Consider the following 16,157-nt stretch of genomic DNA (forward strand, 5'->3'; position numbering starts at 1 on the left):
ACCAAAACACAGGAGCAAGTCCACAACAGAATGGCTTCAGAAAAACAAAATCCACCTTTTGGAGTGGCCAAGTCAGAGCCCAGACCTCAACCCAATAGAGATACTATGGGATGACTTGAAGAGAGCCATACACATGAGACATCCAAAGAATATGACAGAGCTAAAGCAGTTCTGCCAGGAAGAATGGGCTAAAATTCCTCCTGAACGATATGCAGGTCTGATCCACAGCTACAGGAAGCGTCTGGTTGAGGTTATTGCTGCCAAGGGTGGGGTCAGCCAGTTATTAATTCTAAGAGTTCACTTTCTTTTTCCACTGCCATTTTGAATGTTGAATGAGTGTGTTCAATAAAGACATGAGGGATCAAAATTTATTTTGTGTTATTATTTTAGACACATTATATTTGTCAATACCCTTGACTTAGATGAAGATCAGATCACATTTTATGACCAATTTATTCAGAAAACCATGAAATTCCAAAAGGTTCACATACTTTTTCTTGCCACTGTATAATTATTATTTTTTTTAAATAAAGCATTTAAATGCTCATTTCTAATGAACAGAATGTATTAATTAGTGTGGTTCTAAGAGGGTATTTGCAGTGACAAATACTCAGACTGGGGAGGGGAGATTATAAAGTCAGAGTGACGGATTATAATATAACTAGAACAAAATCTACTACATACCATAAACTGCATAATATACTTTATTTAATAAAGGACAAACATCCAACATGTTGTGACGTGAATTAGCTGGCTCATTGGTAGCTATCCATACAACTTACAAGCTCATCTTCCTCAGTCTTTTCTACTCCTATGACCTGCTGTTTATCCTCCTCTGTCCTCTTCCTCTTCAAATATTGTAGGATCTCATCTCTGTGTGAACATTTTGGCTAATGTGACCATTAAATCGTTTATGGACACGTAGAAATGGCACATGCACGTAATTTTGGTGTGCTAGCTAGCTTGCAAACTTATGTACATTTGACCGTTTCATAGGCGAAATAATAATTATCATTATTATAGACAACAAAATTGTCGATCAGAACCATCAAACGATCAGCAGTTTCATGGGCTGAAATAGCTACGATATCCTACCACAAATACAAAGTGGTAAATCTTTCATCTATTCATTAGTGTGCTCAAGAGCGTCTCAATGATGAGTCGAAAACGTCCTCACCTCAGGACAAAAGTCCCCCCCCCCATTCATTGTGTAAGAGTAGCCACCTCTCTGAAAATATATACCAGGTTTTGCTTGTTACCTTGCAGTGACTGACACTTTGCTCTCATCAAGCTTGGCAACAGGCAAACGGTTCAGCGAGCCCTAGCTACTCGAGTCTGACCCCTGTGCTTATTATAGCGGAAGTTAGTTTAAAAAAAATTGAATTATGTTTCTAAAAGATCCCGAATGGATTCATGTATAATGGCTCCTACGCCCATGTCTGTTGCACTAAGTATGGAATAAAACATGACTGGACATGCTTTTAAAAGGAAGATAATCCAAGACAGGGTGGTGCAATGCTGTATGGATTATTTTCGTATAATAGTACATCCTGAAGTGTTTTATTCCTTTTATAACACAATGATGTGCCATCATTTACAATTTTTCATTTATTAAAGCGCACCTATTATGGTTTTGAAACGTGCCTAATTTTGTTTTAAAGGTCTCATACAATACATTTACATGCATCCAAGGTCAAAAACACTTTAATGTGCTCATAATTTAAATTGCAGCATTACCTTTTTTCCCCCAGTGTCACAAACGACTCATTAAATGATTCGTTCTAAAGGATTCTTTCTAAGCTCCTCCTTTCAGGCGGGGCTTTTTTTGTTTGTTACAAACCTACGTAGGTGAGTACAGGAAGTAAGTCTGGAATTACTAACGACTCGTTTCAGCTGTTCCTTCTTTTGGGAGTCAATAACTCAGTTTGTCATGCGCTTTGATTTTTGAAACTTTGTAGACGTTTTTACATTCACAGACCGCTCTATAATACACTACATGAAAGGTAATACTTGAAAAACCATAATAGGTGCACTTTTAATGAATGGCATGTCATGCTTTTTAACCATTTAAAGTTCCATTTAATTTGGAACATCCACAAGACAAGTTATTGCTTACTTTTAGCAGCTATAAACAGACGTACCCTCACCAGCCTCTCTTTTTTTTCCCCCCTCTCTCAACGTTTTTGTCTTGAAATAAGATATTTATAAAACCCCACAAAGAATATGTCTGATTATATACAGTGTTTCTGACAGAAGAGCCAATATATCCAAAGCACTTTCATATTTCACTTTCATATTCATGTTTCCCAGTACAGAACAAAAAGTTCTATTTTCTCCTTTGTCTTTCTGACATTCACAGTCTGTGAATAACTGTCTTATCAGTCTGCACATAGTTTCATTGTCAAGTCTGAGTATGATTTATGATATTAGATTTACTTAAGCAACTTTTTGAATAAATGGTATTTTGTTTAAACAAGTTGTTCCGTTACATGAGTTGTTTGTAAATATAAAAATGTCCTATTTGGCTTACCATTTGCCTGCATGTCTAGAAAAGGTAATACTTTACTTGACTATGTTATCATTAATCAAACACAGTAGCAACAATCTCGCTAACAGCTTAGTGGAAGGCGAGTCGTCCCTGGACTCATGTTTTTTCCATACTGTGAGAAATTTTGTAAGGGATAATCCACGGCTTGATGTGCATTACATGATTGTAATGCACAATGTAGAGGCAAAGAACCAGCCAGGTTTGCTAGATCTAGATTTCTGCCTGCTCTAAATCATAAACCAGATAAAGTAGTGTGATAAGATTACATTTATTTGAATGAATTATACTAAATAGTTATTAGAGAGAGAGATTGCATTCATTTAAAACAGTGATTAAACTGACTGGAACTGCCTGTGCATTATATGGTTTGAATGCACACCTTTCAGCCAATCAGAATCAAGTATTTTTGACCCCAAAAAATCATCAGGAAATCATGTTGCAGTAAGTTGTGGTTGTGTCCATAATATGGCTGCAGTAAATTATTGGGTTTTTTAAAAAGTCTAATGATCTCCCTGTTCAATTGTCAATATTACATTTAAATTACAAAAAAGGAATTGTCTGATGCAAGACACTTGTAATGTATAGTGTAAATTGAATCATATTTCCCCTCTTTATGTAAATGGTAGTAAATCATTTACATAAACCACTAGCCAAAATGAAACAGGCTACATTTTACAGACCTCATTAAACTATGAAATTGCTATGCTAGTATTTCATACGTTTTACTGCTTTGACCTTAACGTCACTAAAATATCAAGCTGCTTCCATGACACATTATGTAATATGATGCTAATGTCAACTGAACTCTATCAACTATACTGGCACTGTGTACTGGGATTCTGTTATATAACAGTTACTATAGCAACATGGCCTCCTGTTGTTTACATGCAAGCCTGCAGTTTATTCTTTACAGTCTTCTGAATGTAAGTGAATAACATGAACAACAATATGCTCATAACCTCATAAATAAGTTTATTAGGATCTTAATACTTTTTCTACAATATCTGTCATGTAATAATGTTAGTCATATTCTAGTTTGTTTGAACATTTATTCTTGGAATTGTTAAGATGCTTACTGAATATGCTAATTTTATAATTATTATATGTACATATTCCTATATAATAATCTTATTTCGGATTTCATGCAATGATATCTTTTGGCATTGCACATTTTAAGTTATTTAAACGGTTGGGGGAGAACTCCCGTTTCCCTTAAAATTTTAGCAGTGCAGAGATTAGTTTACAAACTGCAGTTTTGTCATCATTCCACACAAGAGACATCATCTTTACACACAGCACAAAATCGATGTGTTTTCCCATCCTCCTTTTATTGACAGAATATAATCGGCCCTGATCATCGGATGTTTTTAAACTATCGGAAAAATAGCCTTTATCAGCGGATACCGATTATCGGCCGATACATCAGTGCATCTCATATATATATATATATATATATATATATATATATATATATATATATATATATATATATATATATATATATCTCACACATTAGTGTGTGTGTGTGTGTGTGAGAGAGAGAGAAAAATATAATATACAAAACTGACTGTAGGTAAATTCAGGGACAGCTTTCGATGTGTGGAAGTATCGTTATTTCCGTTCAAATACTTTATTCAGGGAAAAATCCTGCAGCTTGGGCACTGAAAAAAGCAACATTAAACTTTAGACTTTACTTATGTGCACCGTTGTGATTTAGGACACATAATAGCATTTATTCACTCGTAATTGCACTGAAAAGCTGCTGAATATAGACATGCTGACAAGCCTGGCAGTCTTCATAATTTTCCTTCAAACTTTGATTACATCTAGCAGCTACAAAGGATTTTAAAATACACAGCTAATTTCTCATAGAAAGTCACCCACTGGTTTGACAGGGCTTGGCTTTTATATGGGAACAAACCGATTGTGATTGTGTGTGTCTGTGTCTGCCATTTCACTCAGCCAGATTTAACTAGCTTCTTTAAGCACAGTTATGCCTATACACCTGCCATGAATAGCATTCCTTAAATGCAGATCAGTGGGAATTAATTAATTAATTAAACATTAATGCGGGGAAATATAAAATACTGTATTTAGAGACAGGTACTTGCGTTTCCCCCTTTGCCCCTACTGCTGAAAAATATTAAATAGAGTGCTGGAGAAATATGATTGTATTTGAGGCTGATGGATTTGGTATGCGCCCCACCGGTTATCAATCTCCTGCATGCTCCTCATGGAGAGAGTTCCCTAGAGGAGACCGGGCCTCTGGCTCCCATTAGTATGTATGATTTTATTTTGAATAAGAGCCCAAAAGAACTATTACATGGCAATTTCATGCCCCGGGGCTTATCTGATGTCTTCTTTAGCAGACATCAGCCCTCTTCAGTTTTCTTACCTATAGTCCTTTTCTTTCTCGCTCTCTCTCTTGCTCCCTTTCTCTCTCTCTCTCATTCTCGATGGGAAAATAACTCTTCCAATTCCATCCAGCAGCAAATAAGTCCATAATATATGATCCATAAAATTCACTCTTTGTTAATAAAGTTGAATTAATGACATTTAATAGTTTTAACATGAAACATAACAATGGGAACACTTGAAATAATATTTAAATTTATGGTTTAATTTAATAATCATATTCTCTCTCCAGTCACTTATCTTTTGTCTATGATTTAATTAAATGAGGATTGTTATATTACAGCTTAAGGCTCTAGTAGTCACAAAACACCAGTTAATCATACTTTTTGTTTTGTTTTGTTTACAAATAAGCATAATGACTCAAAGTTTGCAGACACACTTTGTTTTCATACTTTGTGTTTCTCCACACAGAAAAGCATGGACTTATGTTTATTTATTTATCAGTTTGTTTATTTATTTATTTTAGAACGAGCGCTCGAGAGAGAGAGAGTTAAATGGTCATTTCTAATGGTAGACGGGCTCTGGAGAAACCGAGAGAGCGAGTGACAGACTTGGTAAGAGAGTGACACAGCGCGCGTCCTGATTGGTCTTTCTTTGTGCTAACGAACCTATCAGTTTTCTCAGTAGGCTCTCTCTCTCTCTCTTTCTCTCTCTCTCTCTGTGTGTCTCCAGTTCAGTCTTCAGTTCAGTTCAGTTTAGTGTCTGTAGCCGGTGAAGCCCTGAACTGAGTTCTTACAGGTTGTAATGTTCGTCATGTTGACTGACCAAGGTCCATGTAGGGAGTTTTAATAGCAGCCAATTAGAATTGAAAGGAAATGACATTTTAATAGGACAAGCCAACAAGAGGGAAATGTGCATAGAATGCTTTAGTTCATACGCTACTTAAGTGGCTTAACCTGCTCTGTTCTTAACTTTCTTCATTCATTCATCTACAGCAGAGGTTCTCAACCTTTTGTAAATAAAGCCCCCCCAAGCCTCCCCTATCATGTGCCCCCCCATATTGAAGGAGACTAGGTACTATGATTATCTATCTATCCATCTATAAAATATACCTACCTAATCTATAATATGTTTTTGATAGATAGATTTTTTTTTTGTACTTTTTAAATTACTGTTCATAACTTTTATGATTTTTCAAAAATAATTTCTGTGATCGTATAAAGCTATATAACAGACAGGTATGGAACATGAATGATGAAAAAGTTTTCTGAACACTAACTACTTTGAACAAGAGAACTAGGCTGTAATAACGTGGACTATTTTACATGTAAGACATGTTGCATTCCATTCATCTTGCATTATGAAAACATTCGCATACGAATGATGCAAATTGGGAGGAAGGGCGCGTCTCGTTATCCGTGACCTTGTTAAATCAATCAGTGGGACACCTGCGCTTGCGTCTTTTTACATTCATGTCTATGTCAGCTGCCGTGCGATCACAGGGATGTGCTGCTCTGGCTCTCAGCCCCTCAGTGAACAGAGCAGACGCAGAGAGAAGTGTGAGTACAGTGGGAAAGCAACACCTCGTGCTTGCAGGACAGTACTGGCCACATTTGGAAAGTCGCTAAGGTTTGTCCAAAAAGTCTCTAGATTTGTCTCTAGGTGTGTTTTTTTTTTTTGTTTGTTTGTTTTTTTTTTTTGGCCAAAAAAAGTTGTTAAAGTGGTCTGAAAAGTCGCTAAGTTGGCAGCGCTGGTCTGCATTAAGAGCTAGATAAAAGGCAGCTAAGCTCCGCTTCTCCCCAGCAAAAAGAAAATACAGTGGGAGAGGGAATGCGGGGTTTTTCATTTATGCACATCCTATTAGAAAAGCAATAAAATACACAGAGTACCCAAATGATGCCCTGGCTGTGTTTTTTTTTTTGTAGAACCACTCAACCGCTCTACAGTAACCACCTTATTCTGGTCATGGTTAAAGAACACAGGAATACACCCCTGATGCTATGCGAAGTGTATTGTAGGGCACCATGCACATACACATTGACACACATTCACAGCTATCACGGCAATTTAGACTAACCAGTCCACCTACCAGGGTCCAGGGCATTGTGACACCAGGGCACCATGCTGCTTTCTTGAATAGCAACATACTAGCAAAGGCACTTTTGCCTGCTGCTGCTCTGTCTCTCTCTCGCACACACACAGACACAAATATATATATATATATATATATATATATATATATATATATATATATAGATATATATATATATATATAGATATAGAGAGAGAGAGAGATATAGATATAGATATATATATATATATATATATATATATATATATATATATATCGATTTTATATGTGTGTATGTATGTATATGTATGTATATATATATATATATATATATATATATATATATATATATATATATATATATATATATATATATATATACACACACACAGACGGACTCTCTGTTTGGGTTAGGTCTCTTTTTGAGGAAGTGTGTAAACAGGAAGTTTTGAAAAGTGTGTCTCTGCAGTCAGTCTACAACGATAAGACATTCTGCCAGTTGTTTTGTTTCAGTGATTATTTCCAAACTTTACCATATAGTTGTGGAGTCCTGTTACATTAGTAGTGTTTTTACAATAGAAATGATTCAATGAAAATAATTTAAAGATTACTGTTAAAGATTACTGTCACTGTGGCTTAGTGGTTAGCACGTTCGCCTCACACCTCCAGGGTCCGGGGTTCGATCCCTGCCGGGGCCCTGTGTGTGCGGAGTTTGCATGTACTCCCCGTGCTGCTCCGGGTACTCCGGTTTCCTCCCCCAGTCCAAAGATTGGCGTGTCTAAAGTGTCCGTAGTGTATGAATGCGTGTGTGAGTGTGTATGTGATTGTGCCCTGCGATGGACTGACAGCCTGTCCAGGGTGTACCCCGCCTTATGCCCGATGCTCCCTGGGATTGGCTCCAGGTTCCCCTGCGACCCTGATGAAGGAGTAAACGGTAGAAGATGGATGGACGGATGGATTAATGTCACTGTCAGATGTAACCTTCGGTTAAATAAACGCCTGACTGAAATGACGCAAGCCAAACCTTCTTGTAAGCGTTTTCAGCCGTTTCAGTGGACGAGCAATTTGTGGGAAAGCGTCAGTGTACACAGACAGAGTTTTTAAAAGGGGATTTCAGATTTCAGATCTAACTGGATTAATGTGTTCGTAGCCTTAAAGCTAACCGTTAATATGAGGAGTTTGATTTTACAGGTCTCACATGTTTAAGGTGCATTAAATAGTTTCTGTTTTTTTGTTACCAAAAAAACTCCCCGCATGGATCTGTCTCTAAACTGAAGAAATATTTGACTGGCCTGAAAAAGCTACCTTGTATATGAGTGTAGGAGTAGTCTCATTATAACCTTAGCCTTACTTGGTGAGCTGCATAGGCGGCTAGCTATAGCTTTCACAAAAAGCTCTAGTCACCTGCGTAGGTGTTTTGATGTAGTTAATGCATTAATGTTGATGTGCTTATTGAGGTACTTTTTTCTGTGGTATCAGATCACTGAATATGACTGGAACATATACCAGCATTAGTTTGATATAGCTATGTTAATAGTATTAAACAAGTGTGTGTGCGGGAGAGAGAGGGAGAAGGAGGGAGAGCGAGAGAGATTTCAGCGGTGTGTGTTATATGAGCTACTGGTACTGAGATATGATCCGTGACTGAAATGGAAAAAGCTACATTTGATACGTATCTATAGCTAAGACTTAAGATCAGCTGTTGTTTTTTTATTTATTGTCAGTCTGGTTTTAGTAATATGGATCAGACATGGTTTCTGACGGTATAATGTCATATATGCTATTAAAATGAATCAAATAAACAAAACCATAACTAAAAATGTAGTGCATCTTTCTTTTTTTTCTAACATGGCAAATGAAGCAGTGTCTTATTTAACATTGTGCTCGATAGTGTAAACACCATCACAGCTGCAACCTGCTACTGCTCTGTGTGTATGTTTTACAGACTGTTCTATCTCATTTGCTGTCTGAAGGCTATATGATTGTCAGAATAAATTCTAGTTGAATGCGTCGTGCTGTGAAAGGGGCTGAGCTGCCGTGGAAAGTGTTGTGTGCGTGTGTGTGCTCTTTGTGAAGCAGATGAGCCCCATGGTTTGATTAATGCAACATAAATCCAGGCTAGAGTAGAGTAGGCTTAGTTTCAGCCATGGTAATTTCTCTAACAAATTAGATTGTGCCTTATGTGCTCCTTGAAACGCTGCTTCTTCCCCACTTCACCTTCCAGCTATCTATGTGTGTCCTTCCTTTCTTTCTCCGTGTGATTGCCCGGTTTTAGCTGTGCTTCGGCCATCTTTTTCTGGAAGCCTTTAACAGCATTAAGGACTCTGTCAGGCGGATGGACGGAAGAGAGGGCCTTTATTTTCCCGAGCTCACCATCGAACAGTGAGCAGGGAGGCGGGCTCTAAGCACAGGGGCTGAAGCTCAAAGCACATGCACAGCTCAGCCTCTTCATGAATAATTTATCAGATCATCCCTGCTGATTGGAGTCAGCTGGAGGAAGTGGTTTTGTGGGTGGGTTTGAGAGCTTTAGAGCAAGCCCGGACAAGTAGTGGCCGAGCGAGCGTGTGTTTCTCTGAGTGTACAAGGGAAAGGTGAATGTAGGGCAGCTTGCTACTGTAGCTGGAGGTGTGTGTGTGTGTCTGTGTGTGCCATCGTTTAGGGCCTGTGTTTGTCCTGTTTCTTCACTGCTGCTGTGCCGCTTCTGCTTTCAGCAACACCTCATCCCCCACTGGATTTACACAGGGGACATGTAACCTTTCCAACAAGGCTTTGTGTGTGTGTGTGTGTGTGCTTACGAGAAAGATAGAAAGCGAGGGAGGTACCAGCCTCCCTTACAAAGGATTCACCGATGCATTCATGTTGGAAAATGAAGCTTCAGGTAAAAGCTACAAATTTTTTATTTTTTTTAAAACCACATTCATGTGATTGTGCTGTGTGTTTGTGGTTTGTTTTACTGTTGGTCTTCCTGAAGATGAGCGTGTTGTGTGGGAACACACTCATGCACAGCAGATGCAGCTTTCAGTGCTGGGAGAGTATTGACTCTGTCGTTGTTATGGTGAGGCCTGCTGGAAGATGATGAGGTGCTTGTGCGTTTGTGCCTTTTCTCATTCTCCTTGCCGTGAGTCTTCATAAAGAATTATCACTCTTGTCCTTGCTTGCCCGTGTGTATCTGTACAGCTTGAAACACACTTGCGTGTATCCAGATGACTTCCCATCTGCGGTCCCATTTCCTCTTTTTATTTGCTTCAGTCATTTTGTGCTATGGGGCGCACGGTGGTTTGGTGGTTTGCATGTTCGCTTCACACCTCCAGGGTTGGGGGTTCGATTCCCGCCATGGCCCTGTGTGTGTGTGCGGAGTTTTCATGTCCTCCCCGTGCTGCGGGGGTTTCCTCTGGGTGCTCCGGTTTCCTCCCCCAGTCCAAAGACATGCATGGTAGGCTGATTGGGATTTCCAAAGTGTCCATAGTGTATGAATGGGTGTGTGAATGTGTATGTGATTGTGCCCTGCAAAGGATTGACACCCCAGGGTGTACCCCGCGTTGTTCCTGATGCTCCCTGGGATAGGCTTCAGGTTCCCCGTGACCCTGTAGGATAAGCGGTATAGAAGATGGATGGATGGATGGATGGATGGATGGATTTTGTGCTATGCTGAAGTATGTATAGCATAGCTATTTTCCTGTAGTTAGTTCACTGGGTTTGGTCATGGTATGACGGTAGGTATTATTGTCTGTTCCTGGATTAAACTGAAATGGCACTCTGATACTCCTGTAAGTCTCTTATAGCTTGTGATACTGACTCTGAAGCCCATTGATTTATTTGATTCAGCCTCTGTACTCATGGTTGCTTCTGGTTTGTTTGCTGTAAAGCCTCAGTCAGTCTACTTCTTCACTCGGTATCATTATCTGCCATTATGACTGATTAACAGCTTTTCTGATACAACAGAATAAAATACTCCTCAGAGCGAGGCTGAGCTCACGTTAGCCATTAACCTGCTGTTCACTGTAATTCGGCAGCACAGTTCTATTAAATGTTTCCTCTGGAATAGAGACGTAGATTCTCATTGTCAGGCCGATCTGATTTTTATCTGGATCCTTAGCGATTAGCTAAGTTGATTTAGAGGCTTTGTGTGAAAATCCTGTGGCCAGGGGAAGGGGGAGGGGAGGACTGAGATTAGTGGTTACATGACTGTAGGCAGTTTAGTCAGGGTGCTGGGGAGAGAAGAGGAAGGCTGGATGAAGAACATGTCAAGCTGGCCTTCACTGAACTGTCCATCCTTTTTATCAGAGCCCTGTCAGACTTTTTTTTTTTCTTCTTTCTATATTAGACACCCAACTGTTTTGTGAGCACTACTGCCTCTCAGTTTTACGTCTGTTTGAATAATATGATCATATTTTATGTATTGACAAAATGAAAGTCTGGTTTGGAGTCGGTTCTGTGCTTATTGATTGGTTAAACATCATAGTAATGTCGTGAAGAGTCACCTTCCTGTTTTAAATGTGAATTTATTGATTTTGATGTCTCAGCGTTGACATGACCAATGTAGTGCCCTTGAATCTTTATCAAAGTATTTTAATGATTGACAGGAAGATAAATACAGTACAACTCCTTCCTCTGTTCTCTACAAATGGCAATGGACTGCCTCTGAACAAGGAGTACAAAGCTCCCTGTGTGAACACTCTAATTAGGATTCATAGGCCTGAGTCAGTGAGGAGAAGATTGGGATCAACTTGTTATAAATGAAGTAACTGCACCACTGGTTCTTCACGTTAATTTTTTTTTTAGGGATGAAACTATTTGCAGTATCCGATTAGGACATTCACACGCATCGCTTGGATAGCATCGTATGAATTCAGGCTTTATTTCAACACTCATACATTTGTATTCTGTCTGTATGTGTCTCACACAGACACAGATGCACACACATGGACGTTAAATGCTGTCCTTTTATACAGTCCAATGGAATTCCCCACAGCTAAGACTCACAAGTTTCAGATTACACTGGTCTGATCCTTGGTGGTTGATTATGGTTTCACTGAGGCACCCTGCAGGACAGAAGGAGTCTGCTGCGCAGTACTACTTCCTGTTCTCTCACAAGTCTGACCAGCGGTTTGTGTGTCTGTGAGAATAAGACACCCGTAAAGAAGCATCTCCTTGGGGTGTTGAAATGAGGGTGATTTTTCTGGGCCTGAATGTGGTTAGTTGTGTAAGAGTAGCCATACTGGTCACACCAACCTCTGTGAACTCTTGTGTACTGTTTGTGTTTTCAATCATGATAATAACGTGATAATGAATCACTCTTTAAGTATGAATGATCCAGGGCTTGTTCTCTTGAAAACGGAGGAAATGTCAGGTTTGGCTGTTGAACGGGAAAGGAAAACACAGGCAGGTTTCCTGTGAAACAGTCATACATTTCAGTACCCGTCTGTATCTTCCCACAATGACCATGGGTTCTCTTTTTGCTCAAACTTTTCCCACAGTGCTCACTGATCGTATTACATACATTCACATTCGAAATCATAATAAAGAAGGAAGTGTACTCGAATAGTTCCTGACATTTGTGTAGGTGTCTGCAACAATAGTTTGCTTTAGGATTAGAAAAGTATGTTGTACTGTAGATGCATCTGAGGCAGGATCTTACTAACTGGAAATGCACTGAAGGAGAGGGCTTTTCTTCTCTCTTGAGCTATGTCTTTAGAGATAATTGGACAAATAACGAACAACTGGTCAGCTTCTACACCAAGAACTAAGTGTTTTAATGAAAAGTTCTATGAAAAATACCCAACATATAGTTATATACAGTATTAGTGTGTCAGGTTGCCAGATCTACTGTATGATCATGTGTTTGCTTAGGCTTTGATTAATCTGTTATTGTAATTAGATTTGACACTGAAACACTCTATTAGACTGATTACAGGAATAAATCAGATTCATTTAATTTAATTGACTGGTAGACAGGGCTGGTATGATGTGCATGTGCAGATAAGGAAAGTTCAAATGGGGGTCATATTGACCCCAAAACACCATATTAGGGTTAATTAGAGAAGTCGTCAGTAGTCGGACCTTCTCTAGATATCTGTGTGCTGCTTCATCAACCCAGTCTGATGTAAAAAAAGAATGCTTTTAAAATGTGTGAAAGCAGCATTAATACAGAGTACATTGGAGGGCTGGTGCATCTTTGTCACAGTCTCAGACTGTACCTTAAAAATACTTGCTTAAGATGAGAGGGGGACGTTTGCATGCCAAATATTGCTTGAAATGTAGTTGATAGTTTTGGAATCATTCCAGTGTTTGGAGTGTTCTGATGACTAGACACAGTAATGGTGTTGAGAGAATCATCTCCCATTGAAAGAAAAAATGATTCTATTATCAGGATTATAAGCTCTAGGCACAGCTGACTTATAAACCTCCTACACGCTACCTGCAGAGCTGTGAAACAGTTTTGAGTGTGGATAGTTGTCAAAGACTCCTGCTGCTTGGATGTGACAGGTGCCTCATGGACACTGTATGTGTGTAGTGTAGGATTTAGCACTGAAAGACTACAGTTGCCGTCCCCTAGATCAAAGCTGCCAATCTTTTGAGAGTTTTTAAACCAGTGTTACACTAAACAACAAACACCGCTGCAGTCTGACCTGCTAGTATTATATTATAGACATTAGTGGTTTAGGGAAACCCTTAATATTTAACTAGTGACTGCATTTGTTTGAAAAGTATTGCAATTATCAGATCATTTAAATGTCATCATAATCTTCTTATGGGTTTGATTGTTTAGTAGTTAGCACATTTGCCTCTCACCTCCAGGGTTGAGGGTTCGATTCCCACCTCCGCCCTGCGTGAGTGGAGCTTGCATGTTGTCCCTGTGCTTCGGGGGTTTCCTCTGGGTACTCCAGTTTCCTCCCCCAGTCCAAAGACCTGCGCTGTAGGCTGATTGGCATCTGGAGAGCGTGAGTGTGTGTTCGATTGTGCCCTGCGATGGGTTTTCACCCCATCCAGGGTGTCCCCGCCTTGCACCCCAAGTCCCCTGGGATAGCCTCCAGGATCCCTGTGACCCTGTATAGGATAAGTGGTATGGAAAAATTAAAAACATATCTGGAACGTCAGAGATTTGATACGACGTACCGTATGCTTAGTATTTCCAAAGCCAATAATGCGAGACAGCATCTGATCACTTTTCTCTCGCATAGTGTTTTTCCATCTTGTCTTACTGTCTTCATAACAACGCAGGATCTGAACAGTGCCAATACAAAAAATGTTATACAGATAATGTTCATGTGCCATCAGTGATGGGGGGAAAATCACTGCTGTTTCCCTTGGCCTTTAGATGATGAAAGGATGAGGTTTTCAAATGCCCGACAATGCTATAGCCATCTATGGCTGGGAGCCAAGAGAGCAAAATTGGCTGTGCTCTCTGGGTGGGAGGGATGGCATGCTCTCTATCTCGCCTGTCTATCACAGCGACACTAGACAATTATGTGAATTTTTTTCTGTTGTTCGTTTTGAGGAAGGACATTATTATTATTATTATTCTTATTATTATTATTATTATTATTATTAGAGAACACTTAAGTCAGTGCTGTCTGTAGAATTTGCTGGCAGTTAACAAAAAAACAGAAATGGACAAGAGAGCAAGAGAGAGAGATGGATAAAGGATGAGACAGCAGGACAGGGGAACAGCAGGCTGAGGTCGTGCAGACCTTCTCTCGACAATCGCCACTAATTCAGTGCACTGGTAACAAACCCAGCTGTCAGTCAGCCACACAAGAGCTTGACTCCCTTCCTTAAGAAGCCCCACAGAAAAAGGGGGAGAGAGAAACTTGGAGGAGGGAGAGCTGCACTTTGAAACAGGATTGGCTGTTTCAGACCTATCTTTTATTGTCCCATCTCATGTATCCTTGAATTAACTAGTATGTTCAGTGGAGATTTTACTGCTATCCAAGTGAATATTATAAATGCTATTTTGACCTCTGGTTTGGTCCGGTTTTGAAATTCCGGCAAGTTGCCTCAAGCAAAATATGATACACATTTAAAGCACTAACTCATCTGAAAGAGCGTCTCCAGTGGCAGTGCAGCTCAACTGTCTGAATCTGTAAACAAGCATGTACGACTGGGTGCAGGATGCAGTGACCCAAAACTGGCTCATCTGCATGCGTGTTGGAGAAAATGCTTCTTAGTCCTAATCTCTGAGCATGTGGGTGTAACATCACTAATGCTGTTTTTCAGCAAGATTTAGCAGGTCCAAGATTTGTGCCACATTGGACATTGTACCTACCAACCCAACATTTTGTATGTTACACCTCCACCTTTCATCTTTCACCCATTTGTGTGGTGTTGTAACATACTGTACATGGAGGTGCTTTCATTTGTGCAGGAGGAGTGTTTGTATGGTGTACAGTGCTCTCATCACTCCCCTGCTCTCCTCTCCTCTGCTGTTCTCTAATTATCCCTCGCTCATTAGTCTCGAGGACTGCACGTGCATTTGCTGCCTCACTGTTTCGGCAGTGCACTCATGACACCCTTAAAGCAGTAGTCCTATTCATCATTGTCTGCCTGCCGTTGCTATCAGCCTTCACCGTTTGGCAATGATGTTTTGAATGACACTGAATGCTGTACACGCTGTTTACATTTTAACATCATAAATGATCTTGTGAAAGGACTGTCTCTTTAGAGACATGTTGAATGCAAACCTAACATTGGACTCCGAATCCGAGATGACCAAAGGATATATAGCGCTTTTTTAACCTTAGCAGTTCTACACTGCTTTACAGCTTTACACTGCTCATCCACTGCGTCACACAACACACCAATGGTACAAACTCGGGTTATTAAGAGCTTCTACGTTTTCCCCTCGCCATGCACTAGCTTGCCATCAGGAGCAACTTCTGGTTCAGTGTCTTGCCCAAGGAAACTTCGGCATGTGGAGTCAAAGGGGCCGAGAATTGAACCGCCAACCCTACAATTAGTGGACAACCCGCTCTACCACCTGAGCCACAGCCGCCCAAGGCATCCAAGCCTAGCAGGAAGATCTTATGCAGAATCTTCTTAAAGTTCTCCTTTTGACCCACTATCAGCTACTCTGAAGGCCAACTAGGGTGGTTTGGTGGTGTAGCAGGTGCCTGTAACATTGCCACCTCTCATCTCCAGGGTCCAAGGTTCGATTCTGATCTCGGATTCTTCTCCTTGTGTCCA

At 39.9% G+C, this 16,157-nt stretch overlaps 1 protein-coding gene across 4 annotated transcripts in view; it reads left to right on the forward strand.

Moving 5' to 3' along the window:
• LOC128605536 (E3 ubiquitin-protein ligase MARCHF8) overlaps window positions 1-16,157 on the forward strand; it is an 87,314-nt gene that overhangs the window by 46,010 nt on the left and 25,147 nt on the right. The window contains exon 1 of one of the 4 annotated variants that reach the window (XM_053621080.1): window positions 2,187-3,471. The exons of 1 other annotated variant lie outside the window; for it this stretch is intronic. In XM_053621080.1, the coding sequence (XP_053477055.1) occupies window positions 3,415-3,471 (57 nt within the window). In that variant the 5' untranslated portion in view covers window positions 2,187-3,414. Of the gene's footprint in view, window positions 1-2,186; window positions 3,472-4,643; window positions 5,518-7,406; window positions 9,853-16,157 lie in introns of those variants that run through there. 2 more of the 4 variants (XM_053621079.1, XM_053621081.1) reach the window with 2 other exon arrangements.

The sequence above is a fragment of the Ictalurus furcatus genome, chromosome 3, assembly GCF_023375685.1.
Source record: "Ictalurus furcatus strain D&B chromosome 3, Billie_1.0, whole genome shotgun sequence".
Classification (NCBI taxonomy): Eukaryota; Metazoa; Chordata; class Actinopteri; order Siluriformes; family Ictaluridae; genus Ictalurus; species Ictalurus furcatus.